At 48.1% G+C, this 13,431-nt stretch overlaps 1 protein-coding gene across 1 annotated transcript in view; it reads left to right on the forward strand.

Annotated features, from left to right (window-relative positions):
- GSG1L (GSG1 like) overlaps window positions 1-13,431 on the forward strand; it is a 256,063-nt gene that overhangs the window by 216,777 nt on the left and 25,855 nt on the right. Inside the window, exon 5 of the mRNA XM_086375189.1 lies at window positions 7,220-7,387. Coding sequence (XP_086231315.1) covers window positions 7,220-7,387 — 168 coding nt within the window. The remainder of the gene's footprint in view (window positions 1-7,219; window positions 7,388-13,431) is intronic.

Consider the following 13,431-nt stretch of genomic DNA (forward strand, 5'->3'; position numbering starts at 1 on the left):
TCTAGCTGGACTGGAACCAGAGTAGAGAGCTGTGGCTTTCACCCTGCTTGACTCTAATAAGCCCCATGCACCTCTGAGTGTCTATAGAGGTCACATGGGGAGCTCGGACTCCCTCCCAATAGGCAGTTACAAGGTGCCCCTCCCCATCCCTGCTGAGGTGGTATCAGAGGAGAAGTCGTGGAGGGTCAGGCTTGTCACCACTGCTGGGGAGGGGGGTGGGATGATGAAGTCATTCCTTCCCCTGTGGTATCAAGTGCAGGCAAACTGGGGAGCCATAATGAGTCACTCCTACCCTTCCTAACCAGAGTGGTAGCTGCAGAGGCTTCAGGGGGTCAGAACTAAGCACCCCTGCCCAGCAGTAACCAGGAACCTTTCCGCCTTGAATGTCAGTAGTGGCCCAGTGGGAAACCTGGACTCCTACTCCTGCCTGGCAGTTACGAGGCAGTGTTCCGTCTTCCTTTGTCAGAATGGTGTCAGAGGAAGTCAGCTAAAGCAGAAGGTTTAAACAAGGTCCAGAGTCTCATAAAAAATACCCCAAATCTCAAGGTTGCCACTAAAAATCACTGACCACATGAAAGCCTGGGAAAATCTCAACCTGAAAGTAAAAATATACTCCATAGATCCCAATACTGAGATAACAGAGGTGTTACAATGATCTGAGAAAGATTCTAAAATAATCATTATTAAAATCCTTCAGCAGGCACCCTTGAAACAAATGAAAAAAAAAATAGAAAGTCTTAGGAAAGAACTAGAAGATGTAAAAAAGAAATGAGTGGAATTTTTAAAACTCAAAAACACGATAACTGAAATAAAAAACTTAGTGGGTGGGCGCAACAGTAGACTGGAGAAGACAGAGGAAAGAATCCGTGAACTTGAAGATAGAAGTTACCCAACGTGAACAACAGAGAAAACAGACTTTTGAAAAATGAACAGAGCCTCAAGGATCTCTGGGACTATAGCAGAAGATCTAACATTGAACTGCCAAAAGGGAAGAGGCAAGAGCGTGCTGAAAAAGTGCTCAGAGAAATAATGGCTGGAAAATCCCCCAATTTTGTAAAAGGTATAAACCTACAGAGTCAAACTGAGTGGATAGCCAAACAGGGTAGACTCGGGATATGTTTGTCTATGAACATCATAGATAAACTCTTTTTTTTTTAAAAAAAACTTAAGTCAAAGAAAAAAATATTGAAAGCAGCAAGAGTGAAACAGTACCTTAACTGTGCTCCAACGTGTTCGATTATTGGTGACCCCACGGACTGTGGCCTACCAGGCTCCTCTGCCCGTGGAATTTTCCAGGCAAGAATACTGGAGTGGACTGCCATTGTCTACTACAGGGGATCTTCCCAGCCCAGGAATCGAACCTGTGCCTCTTATGCCTCCTGCATTGGCATGTGGATTCTTTACCACTAGCGCCACCTGGGAAGCCCCCCTTAACTGTGTGTGCTCAGTTGCTTAAGTCGTGTCTGACTCTTTGCGATGCTATGGCCTGTAGCCCGCCAGGCTCCTCTGTCCATGGGGATTCTCCAGGCAAGAGTACTGGAGTGGTTTTCCATGTCCTTCTCCAGGGGATCTTCCCAACCCAGGAATTGAACCCACGTCTTTTTACACCCCCTGAATTGGCAGGCAAGTTCTTTACCACTAGCATCACCTGGGAAGTCCTTAACTGTAGGGAAAACCAATTTAAACAAGGGGGTTTGCATCAGAAACAATGGAGCTAGAAGGAAGTGACATGATGTTTCAAGGGCTGAAAGAAAAAAAACCCATCAATTTAGAATTCCGTTTCTAGCAAAAATATCCTTTAGGAAAGGGAAGGAGGAATCAAAACATTCTCAGATGGAGGAAAACTAAGAAAAGTTGTTGGCAGACCTATCCTGAAAGAATGGCCCAAAAAAGCTCTCTAAATAGAAAAAAAAATTAAGAAGAAATCTTGGAACATTAGGAAGAAAAGAACATTTTTACTTTTCCTCTTAAGTTTTCTGTCATGCATGATGATTGAAGGAAAAATTTCAGCACGGGATATGGTTCTAAATTACTCTGAGGAAATATTTAAGGCAATTATATTATTAATGGTACAAGATTAAGGGGCATAAAGGGAAAACAACATGATCATATCAATCAATGCAGAAAATTTTTTGACAAAATTCAACATCCATTCATGACTTTTTAAAAACTTGCAGAAAGCTAGGAATAGAGAGAAACTACTTCAACTTGATAAAGAGCATCTATAAACACCTACAGCTAACATTACACTTAATGTTGAAAGACTGAATGCTTTCTCCCCAAGACTGTAAATACCACTGTTGCTCAGCATAGTGCTAGAAGTTCTTGCTAGTGTCATGAAAAGTAAATCAAAGGCTGCTGCTGCTGCTGCTAAATCGCTTCAGTCATGTCCGACTCTGTGTGACCTCATAGACAGCAGCCCACCAGGCTCCCCCGTCCCTAGGATTCTCCAGGCAAGAACACTGGAGTGGGTTGCCATTTCCTTCTCCAATGCATGAAAGTGAAAAGTGAAAGTGAAGTTGCTCAGTCGTATCTGACTCTTAGCGACCCTATGGACTGGAGCCCACCAGGCTCCCCCATCCACGGGATTTTCCAGAGAGCAAAAAGGAAGAAATAACTACACCTATTTGCAGATGACATGATTGTCTATGTAGAAAGATCTAAGAAATCTATGCCTCCCCAAAATGCCTAGACCTAATAAATGAGTTCAGTTTGGTGTCAGGATACAATGTAAAAATAGAAAAAAATTGCATTTCTGTAAGCTAGCAAAAACAGTTGGACAACAAAAGTAAAAAATGCCATACCCTGTATACTTCAAAAAGTGAGTCATAAAACATCCACAGGATTTGCATGCCCAAACCACAAAATGCTAATGAAAGAAATCAAAGAAGATCTAAATAAATGGAGAGATATACTATGTTCGTGGTAAAGATGTTGATTCTCAAGTTGGTATAAAGATCTCAGCAATATTTCATGTAGGTTTAGACAAGATTGTTCTAAAATTTGGTAGGAAAGGCAAAAGAACTGGGAGGGCTAAAACAATTTTGAGAGAGAAGAAGAAAGTGGGAGGAGTCAGTCTACCTAATGTCAAGACTTAACTATTGAGCTACAGTAACCCAGACTGTGTAGTCTTGCTGGAAGGATAGGCATACAGATCAATGGAACAAAATAAGGAACCTAGAAACAGACCCATACAAATATGGCCAACTGATTTTTTACAAAGGTATAAATCCATTCAGTGGAACAGGAAATAACTTTTTCAACAAACGGTACTGGAGCTATTTGATAGTCATAGGCAAAAAAAAAAAAATCAATCTTTATTCCTTACCTTATATAAAAAGTAACTCAAAATAGATCACAGTCCTCAATATAAAATGTAAAACTATAAAATTTTTAGAAAAAATATGAGAAAAATCTTTGGGATTTAGACCTGGCAAAGAGTTTTTAGACTTGACATCAAAAGCATCAAAGGAAAAAATTGATAAAATGGATTTCATCAAAATTAAACACTTTTCCTCTGTGAAAAAATCTTGTTAAGAGGTTGAGAAGATAAGCTACAGACTGAAAGAAACTTTTGGAAACCAGATATTTGACAAAGAACCAGTATCTAGGATATAGAAAAACACTCAAAACTCAACAGTAAATAACAACACAAAACAATCCAATTAGAAAGTGGGCAAAAAAAAAAAATGTGAGCAGCCATTTTACCAAAGAGGACACACAGATGGCAAATAAGCAAATGAAAAGATGTTCACCACCATTAGCCATTAGGGAAATGCAAATGAAAGCCACAATGAGATATTTCTACATGTCTCTCAGAATAGCTTAACATTAATAAATAGTGACAACACCAAAAGCTGGTGAGGGTGTGGAACAGCTCATACATTACTCTAGGGATTCTGTTCAGCAATATAATACTCACAACTTGGATGAATCTCCAGAGAATTATGCTGAGCAAAAAAAGGCAATCCCAAACACACATATTTTATGGTTCCATGAATATAACATTCCTGATGAGTGGTTGCTGGAGGCTGGGAAGCATGTGGGTGTGTCTGTAAAAATGGCAACAGGAGGGATCACTGTGGTGATGGAGGAAAACTTTTTGTATCTTGATTGTATCAATTTCAGTATCCTGCCTGATACTATATTTGTAAGGTATTACAGATGGACAGGGAGGCCTGGCATGCTGCAATTCATGGGGTCGCAAAGAGTCGGACACTACTGAGCGACTGAACTGCACTGAACTGAACCATGGGTGGCTCAGATGGTAAAGAATCTGCCTGCAATGCAGGAGATGCAGGTTTGATCCCTGGGTTGGGAAGATTCCCCTGGAGGAGGAGATGATAAACCACTCCTGGAGAATCCCGTGGTCAGAGGAGCCTGGAGGCTACAGGCCATGGAGCCACAAAGAGTTGGACATGACTGAGCAACTAACACTTTGACTTTTTCACTTTTGCCATTGGGGGAAACACGGTAGAGTGCACAAGGCTCTCTCTGAATTATTTCTTACAATTGCATGTGAATTTATGATGATCTTAAAATAAAACATTTAATTAAAAAACAAAGAATAAAAAATAATAGATAAAAAGACACAAGAGAAGTACAGGGTGTTTTGAGGACTGCTGAAATTAAATAGGCATTATGTGGTAGAATCAGGCTTCACTGATGGCTCAGTGGTAAAGAATCGCCTGCTAATGCAGGGGGCTCGGATTTGATCCCTGGGTTGGGAAGACTCCCTGGAGAAGGAAATGGCAACCCACTCCAGTATTCTTGCCTGAGAAATTCCATGGACAGAGGAATTGGGCAGACTATAGTCCATGGGGTCGCAAAAGAGCCTGACATGACTTAGTGACTAAATGTGATATTAATAGAATTCAATGCTGCACCTTGGTCAGGTCATCACAGTTGAGAGTTAGACCTGTTCAGTTAAGATCCCTGGCTATAAAGACTAGAAAGTCACTTCAAAAGGAACTTATGCAAAAGAATGGAATTTATAGAAAGTAATTGTATAAGAACTTTTGTTGCCAATGACAGAAACCCAATTCAAACTGGCTTGAGGGGGAAAAAAAATCCAAAAAAGGAATCTGGGCTCCTACAATATAATTGCAAGTCCAGGAATAATGGCTTCGAAGATCTAGCTCCTTTTTGTGGCTCTGCTTCCTTCTGAGTCAGCTTCATCCTTAGCCTGCGGGGTGGGGCTTTATGGGCTCCAGCAGCTCCTGACTGAAATCTCACCAGCATGGTACCCCAGGAAAAAAGATGAACCCTGTTTTCCAATAGCATAAGCAAAAGTCCTGGGGTTGAGTCTCAATAGGCTGACTTGAGTGTTCCAGGCTTGTCCCTGAATTACTGTGGCCAGAGGGAAATGACACTCATTGGCCAGGCCTGGGTCATGCAGGCACCCCTGAAAGTTGGGGGTGAGGCCAGCCCCACACACATTACATCACCAAAGAGGAGGGGAGTCATGGTCCCTTTACAGAATGGGTGCTAGTCAGGCCAAACCAACAGACGTATACTCATGGAATCCCAGAAGTAGCCTGCTTCTTCATTCTCCATCCTCAAGCTTGGGTGTCCATCACTAGTTCAAACAGACATCCCAGATTAGGCTGGAACCTTCAGATTCATTGCTCAGAAGAGAGAGTATCTGGTTGGACCAATGTTGGCCAGATGTTCAGCTCTGCTTCAGTCATCTAAGAACAGTAGGGTGCGGTCACTTACTGGGTCCTTTGATGGACAGGGTAGGTCTTAAAAGGGCCAGATGGATACTCCAAAGCTGCCTATTATAGATGCACAGAGTTTCCAGAGGATCTAAATTAGTTCCTGATGAAAGCATAGGGCAATTTACTAAAGCAGGGCTCCCCAGCTTCCCGGATCTAATGCTTGATGATCTGAGGTAGAGCTGATGTAATAATACAAATAAAGTGTACAGTAAATGTAATGTTCTTGAATCATCCCCAAACCATTCCTCCCACCCTCAGTTGGTGGAAAAATTGTCTTCCATGAAACTGGTCCCTGGTGCCCAAAAGATTGGGGACTGCTGTTAACTAAACAGTTTGGCGATAAGGAGCACATGATGACTTGCGGGGTGGTGGTGGTGGTCCCTGAGAAAAAGGCTGAATCCTCAGGTTCCACCTTGTTTTCCTTCTGGGCATTCCGAGGCTGACAAGGAGAAGTGGGTGTGGGAGGTGGACTGCACTGACCTTGAGGAAGGCAGGGGTGGTCATGTTGAGACACCCAGTGGGTGGCAGGCAAAAGAGGAGGCTGGAGGCCCTGAGACAGTGCAGGCTTGGAAGCAATAAAACTGAGCCCTTGATGTGGTGGAAATCAGTTATTAGGGAAGAGACTGGGAACTAGGGACTGGAGGCCACACCAGGTGTGCCTGGAGCAAGGAGGGTACCCCCTCCTTGTTCTGTATGTTACTGCATGGTCTTGATCAGAGGAATCAGGCAGGAAGCCATGTCGAGAATGGGCAGGGGGGCAGAGAAGACCAGCACCCTCACCAGCTGACTCTCCTAGCTCCACACCCCGCTCCCTTTCTTTCCAGATGTGGATAGGACAGGTTCTCTGGCTTTGGTTGGCTCGACATCCACATCCGATGAACGCAGCCAAGAATCCCCGGCTGTGCACAGAGGGAAGTGTGAGCCAAGAGCCTTAATCTAACAGAGAAATAACTTGGAAACCAAGACAGCTAGAATGGGTAGTCAGGATGTTGATAATAGTGATGAAAGTGATGGGGGCAACCCTTTCTTGAGGGCCTACTATTTCCAGACCCTGTTCTAAGACATTTTGAATGGATCCTCTCCTTGAATCCTTGCAACAACCCTGTGACGTGGTACTCTATAGGGCACCACTGTGTGGAATGCTTCCTACTGCCCCTTGTCTTCATACCTTAGCACACGCTCTTCTGTCTTCCTGGAATGCTGTTTCCCCAGCAAACTCTCTCTCATCTACCAAGACCCAGTGCAAGCGTGGTTGTGTTCTGGTCACTTTCCCTGATGCCAACCTGTGGATGGAATGACTCTTGCCTCCCAGTAATGAACTCTGTCATGTCTGTATCACAATATCCAGACAGTGCTGCCTCCCAAGCCAGACCGGGAGCGGGGACCAAGGCTTACTTCTCTCTGCGGCAGCCCCTGCTCAGATCTGGCTGTCTGGTGGGTGTGGTTCTCTGTCCCCTGCCCACCCTGACTGTGGCATCTCTCTCCTCGTCTCTTGGCAGCCTGGCGTGGGGCTCCTTTACCTGCTGCATGGCAGCCTCTGTCACCACGCTCAACTCCTACACCAAGACGGTCATTGAGTTCCGGCACAAGCGCAAGGTCTTTGAGCAGGGCTACCGGGAGGAGCCGACCTTCATAGACCCTGAGGCCGTCAAGTACTTCCGGGAGAGGTCAGTGCAACATGGCGTCACCTCTGGCCACCACCGGGAATCGGAAGCCCAAGACCCAGCCTCAGTGGCCACAGGGCTCCACTTGAAAAACTAGAGCGGTTGGACAGAAGTGTACCAAAGGGTCATGGGGTGGAAGGGGCAGGCCGGGGGAGGCAGAGTTTGGACTCCACTGTGTTGAAATTTCTGGGGTATTTTAATATTTTATGGGGCATGAGGTTGCCTTGGTCTGATGTGATCAGAGCTTGAGAAGCTAAGAAGGGAATCAAGTTTGAGTGTTTGCCCTGGCTTCCTGATTTTTGGAACCAAGGTAGGGTCACAGAGATGCTGAACTAAAGTTTCCTTCTTGGGCTCTGTCATAGCACTGAGTGAAAAAAGACTCAGCATGAGATTGGTGATGACTGCCAGAGGAGAAGGGCTCCTCAAAGTCAGGGACTACATCTGATCACTGTGTCCTTATAGACCAGCTGGGAAGAGAGTAGGTGACAGTGAATGGTGGGTGGATGTATGGCTGGATGGATGATTGGGTGGATGGATGATTGGGTGGATGGATGATGGAAGGATATACAGATGTATGTGTGTATGTATGGATGGGTGGATGGAAATATAGATGAATGGATGGATGGATGCTGGATGGTTGGATGGATAATGGATGAATGGATGCTAGATGGATGGATGATAGATGGATGGTTGACGGATGAGTGGAAGGACAGGCAAGTTGTTATCACATTTCCTGGGACCACCTCCTTAATAAACTACCTGTACCCCAGTCTTTATCGCAGTCTGCTTTGGGGGTGCTGATTGGACATGCACTAATGACTTTCAGTGGCAGGGAACAGGATTTCTCAGGACCGATGACAGGGTCTGAGGAGGAAAAGAAGGAGGGAGACTGTGAAGCTGGGCACCACTGAGAAGTTAGACTCCCCGTGGGGCACATGGAAGGGTTTCAAGCCAAGAAGTCTCAGGGTGGGGGCCCCATAGGGACCACGCTCTGACTGCTACAGACCCCTTCATCTCTCCTTTGCCACGTGAGCCTCCTTTCTGTCTCTGAACACGGCAAGTCCATCCCCACCTCAGGGCCTTGGCACCTGCTGTGCCCTGCCTGGACTCCTCACTGGCTGGCTCGCCAAGGTCTCAGCTCAGATGTTACCTGCTCAGCGTGGCCTTCCTTAATCACTTAGTCTAAACTGCACACACACCCCCACACCCCCACACACCCTGTCCTATCCCTCTTTATCCCATTGCTGTTTTTTCATAGCACCTACATAACCTGACATCATCCTATTTGTTTATCGGGAAGATCCCCTGGAGAAGGGAATGGCAACCCACTCCAGTATTCTTGCCTGGAGAATTCCATGGACAGGGGAGCCTGGTGGGGCTACAGTTCACGGGGTTGCAAAGAGTCGGACACAACTGAGTGACTCACACATACCCATCGGTTTAATAGTTTGTAGACCGTGAGGTCTGGAGGGTTCTGCTATCTTCTTTCCCACTATATTCTGAGCACCAAGTACTGGACTGGGTACCTAATAGGTGCTCATTTAACATCTGGGGGTTAGTTTGACATGTGTGTGTGTGTAATTGACCGACTTCTTTTTGGAGACCTCAGCCTGCCTGCCTGATACTCTTTCAGCCCAAGCCCCACCATCATCGGGCAGATACAGCATCTTGTTCCTATATCAAAGTCCCAGGTCACGTGTCCAGGTCCAGGCCAATCGATTGTGCCCAGGGAGCTCAGGACAGGTTGGCACACAGGCCCGCCTTACCCATGGCTATGTAGACAGTGCATCTACTAGGAAGGTGATGATGACTGGCAGAGCACAGGACTCATAGTAGACACTCAGGAAATGTTTACAGCAGCCACATAAGCAGCCTGGTGTTGAAAGTGGCCCCATTATCACTGCCTCTGCTGTCACCTCGGCTATGGGAGAGCCCGGGGCATCCGTAGACGCCCTCGTTTTGCTGAGGTGGAAGACAGGACCTCTATGCACCTCATGAACAAGAAGCTGCCGTTTGCCGGTCCCTCATAGCTTAGGCCCAAACGACATGGGAGAAGATAAATGCTTCCCAGCATATGTGCGGAATATCACTTTACACGTTCATAACTTGAACATTATGCAGAGGTTCATCAAATTTTATTTTCCTTCCTCTCCAAGGAGAACATTTCAGCTTAGCTGGGCTGTTCACTTTTTTTTTTTTTTTTGGTGCCTTCCCCACAAAGAGCTCAGAGCACACAGGCAGATGTCTGCTCAGATCTGCAAGGGGCCCAGCTGCAGGGCTGAACTCCTGCAGGGGCCAGAGTCCTTGAGACCAAAGCCAGGGACACGAGAGAAGAGATCCTTGACCCCACCTGCCCATGTTTCTTGATCCCTGGGCTACAAGGGATGGATGTGGGAAGAACAAGGGTTTGGGAGTCCCCTGACCTGAATTTTCCAGTTCTGTTGCCTGACTGCTGTGTGACTTGGGGCAAGTCACTGAGCCTTTCTGGGCTGGTTTCCTCTCAACCACAGTAGGAGAGAGCCCAGAGCTCTCAGCATCTCGGGAAGCATCAAATTGGATGGCCCAGGAAAGGTGGCTAGCACAGTGTGTGGCTCAGGCGGGCATTTCATATGTGGATTCCTGTCCCTTCTGCTACTGATACAAAGTATAAAACTCGGCAATGACGAGCTTAGGACAGAGCGATAGACACTGGGCATCTAATAATCATGTTAATAACCACAGCAAATGGGTGGGTGAGGTGTCAGGCGGGCTGTGAATACAGAAGGGTTTGGGGTCAGGGATGTCTGGGAGAGGGTGCAGGTTTTTTCAGATGATGTCCCCACCCCCCGCCCCTGCCATTTCTGCCATCGGGAGGGGAGCCCCTGACTGAGGACAAGATGGGACCCTGTGGGGATTGGGGCAGGAGGGCCTGGATTGCTGCCCCCCACCACCATCACACCCCACCCTTGTCCTGTCGGATTTTTCTTTGCAGGAGCAGAGGTGTGATTGGGCAGATTCTAAACTGTTTTTCAGAGTTTCATAATGTAGTGGTGTGTGGAAGAAAGGTATGTGTGTGTGTGCACACGTGTGTATAGGGGCCAGTGTGTCCCCATGTGTTGGGATTGTCAGGGAGGCTGAACCTGCACGCCCTGACTCTGAGCAGCCTATGCCAACTCTGAGAAACATCTGGGATTAAACCCTCCCAGCCTCACCCTGCCTGTCATCCCCAAGGAGGGTGCCTTAATGGGGCCTCCCAGGGGAGGGGCGGAAGCTGCAGGATGAAAAGTTAAATATTTGCAGATCGGGGCTTTCCTGGATGCTTGATGTTCAGATCGGGTTTAACAACATGGGAAGGAAATGAGACCCTGTTGGATTGGACTCCAGAGGGAATTCAACTGAGCAAACATCCCACCTTCCTTGGGGAAGCTGTAGTGGGTGGGTTCAGTTCAGTCAGTTCAGTTCAGTCGCTCAGTCGTGTTTGACTCTTTGCGACCCCATGCACTGCAGTACGCCAGGCTTCCCTGTCCAGCACCAACTCCCGGAGCTTACTCACACTCATGTCCATTGAGTCGGTGATGCCATCCAACCATCTCATCCTCTGTCGTCCCCTTCTCCTCCCGCCTTCAATCTTTCCCAGCATCAGGGTTTTTTCAAATGAGTCAGTTTTTCTCATCGGGTGGCCAAAATATTGGAGCTTCAATTTCAGCATCAGTCCTTCCGATGAATATTCAGGACTGATTTCCTTTAGGATGGACTGGTTGGATTTCCTTGCAGTCCAAGGGACTCGAGAGTGGATGGATGGGAGCAAGCAGAAGCCTGGGGCTTCAGGGAAGGCAGCTTTTCCCTCCCTGTGCCCACACTGCCCCACCCCAGGATCAGATCTCCCAGTCATTCCCTTGCCCCCTGCTCCGAGGCACAAGGCACCCATCCCAGTCTCTGAACTTCCAAGTTCCTTCATTTACTGGCCTCCTCCTCCCGCGCATGTGCAAACCGCAGGAGCAGGGTGCTTTCTTGGCTCTAGCTCTGTCCCTGACACCTGGAACCATGGGGGCTCAACAAGTTATTAACTCTCTGGTATAATTATATTGTTAATTATAGTGATGCTGTTCCCCTCCCCGCCCACCACCCGCCCCCCACATCCCTGTTCGAGGGCCTTGCCAGTACACTCCAACTCAACCCTGTGGAAGACACGAGGAAATAAATCCAGGCTGGAATAAACCCTGCAATTTATTAGCTGAGGGTCCCCAGGTGAATCACTTCACCTCAGAGACCTCCAGCCTCTTCCGTCACCTGCCCGGCCACCTGGGTCTGGTCTGCAGAGCTTAGCAAAACACCCTGGGTGCCACGATGGGGTTTCCTGGAGGTGACTCCAGGTGGGGAGCTTGGTACCACCCTGGGGGAGGCAGAGGTTAGAAAAGCCTTCACAGGTGAGGTCTCAAACCAAGTTTCTGTTTATTTTTATTACTTCTTCTTATTATTTAGTCTACTCGTGGGATCTTAGTTTCCCGACCAGGGGCTGAACCCAAGCCACCTGCATTGGAAGCACAGAGTCCCAACCACTGGATCAGCAGGGAAGAAGTGCCAAGCCAAGTGTTTAAAGGCATGGCCAGCACTCCTGGCTAGGTGGGTGGGGGGTGGGGGGCATGCTCCCAGGCAGAGGCAATAGTAACGAACAAAGGTGTTTAGGAAAATGTGAGCAGTTTGGTGTGATTTGAGAGGGGGTAGCTGGTAGGAGTCGGGCCTGGGTGACTCGTTTCTCTCACCCTCCTACAGTGTTTGGGGTGGGGCGCTGGCCCAGGGGCAGAATTGATGTTACTGGGGTGAGAAGGTGGCATGGGGACCCTCCCCAGACCTCCTTCCTGGGTGCCAGGCCTCATGGGGCTCCCTGTTCCTACCTGGGGAATCAGGGGGACATAAATCATTTTTCACAGCATTTTTCACAACCCCTCTTTACCCATCCCCAGGACCGGTGCAGAAAGGGCCACAAAGACCCCATTCCTCGCTGGCTCTGCTTTGGTTCCTGTACACAGGGAAATTTTGAAGGGCTGGTCTCCACCTCTTTACCTCCCACTCATAGCTTGACCCATTGCGAGTTGCTCCCCACCCCCGTCTCTGCAGAAAGAGCTTCCAGCTGCCCGGAGAATGGGCATACCCCCTTCCTCCTGCCCACCCTCTCCGGGCTCCCACCAGCCGCTCTTCCAGGTGCTGGGTGCCCTCTCCCACCCCTCCGCCCTGTTCCGTTATATGGTGATGCTCCCAAGGTCAGTTCCAGGCCCTCTTTTGACATTGGCCTTTGTGGTCACGCATGCACCAGGACTTATGAGTTCCTGGGCCCCTGCAGACCCCCAGCCCCATCCAGCTGCCTCTTTGGTGTTTCCACTCTGGATTCCCAAAGGCATCAAGAATCAACATGGGACTTCCCTGGCCAGTGGTTAAGACTCTGCACTCCCAATGCAGGGCATGTGGGTTCAATCCCTGGTTGGGGAACTAAGATCCCACGTGCCTCATGGCATTGCCAAAAAATGATAAACATGGCCAGGACCCATTTAAGATGGTCTCCCCCAAACTGGGTCCTGTTTCACGTCCCTCTCCTTTACTTCTCTATGTCCTGCCTGAGTAAGCAGACATGTGCACATCTTACTCTTCATATCCAAACACCCCATATCCAGTGCTTTCCCCCTGTGGGTGGGCCACTTCTCTCCATCTCCACTCCTGCCATCCTCATCCTGGGCGACAGCTCTTACCTACTGGAGGGCACTTTGCCCCTGGCATCTGTATTCCCCCAGCAACCAAAGTCTCTTCTCTGCTGATGCGATCAGGGTGCCCCCACCCTCATCTGTCTGCTGGAACACCCCAGTGCCTCCCCACAGCCCCAGGACAAAGGCCCAGCTCCTTGTGGTAACTTACAAGCCTCGCCATGGATCGGCCCTCACCCCTCCCTGCTTAAGCCTCCCCTCCGCTGGAAGTTCCCCAGACAGGTCATTCTTCTGCTTCTGTTGTAGCCTCAGGACAGCTGTCCTCTTCACATGGGGTGCCCCTCTTCTTTGCCTTGTCAATTCTGGGCCTGC

This window comes from Bos grunniens, chromosome 25, assembly GCF_055505025.1.
Source record: "Bos grunniens cultivar Pamir isolate PY7600 chromosome 25, Bosgru_T2T1.0, whole genome shotgun sequence".
NCBI lineage: Eukaryota > Metazoa > Chordata > Mammalia > Artiodactyla > Bovidae > Bos > Bos grunniens.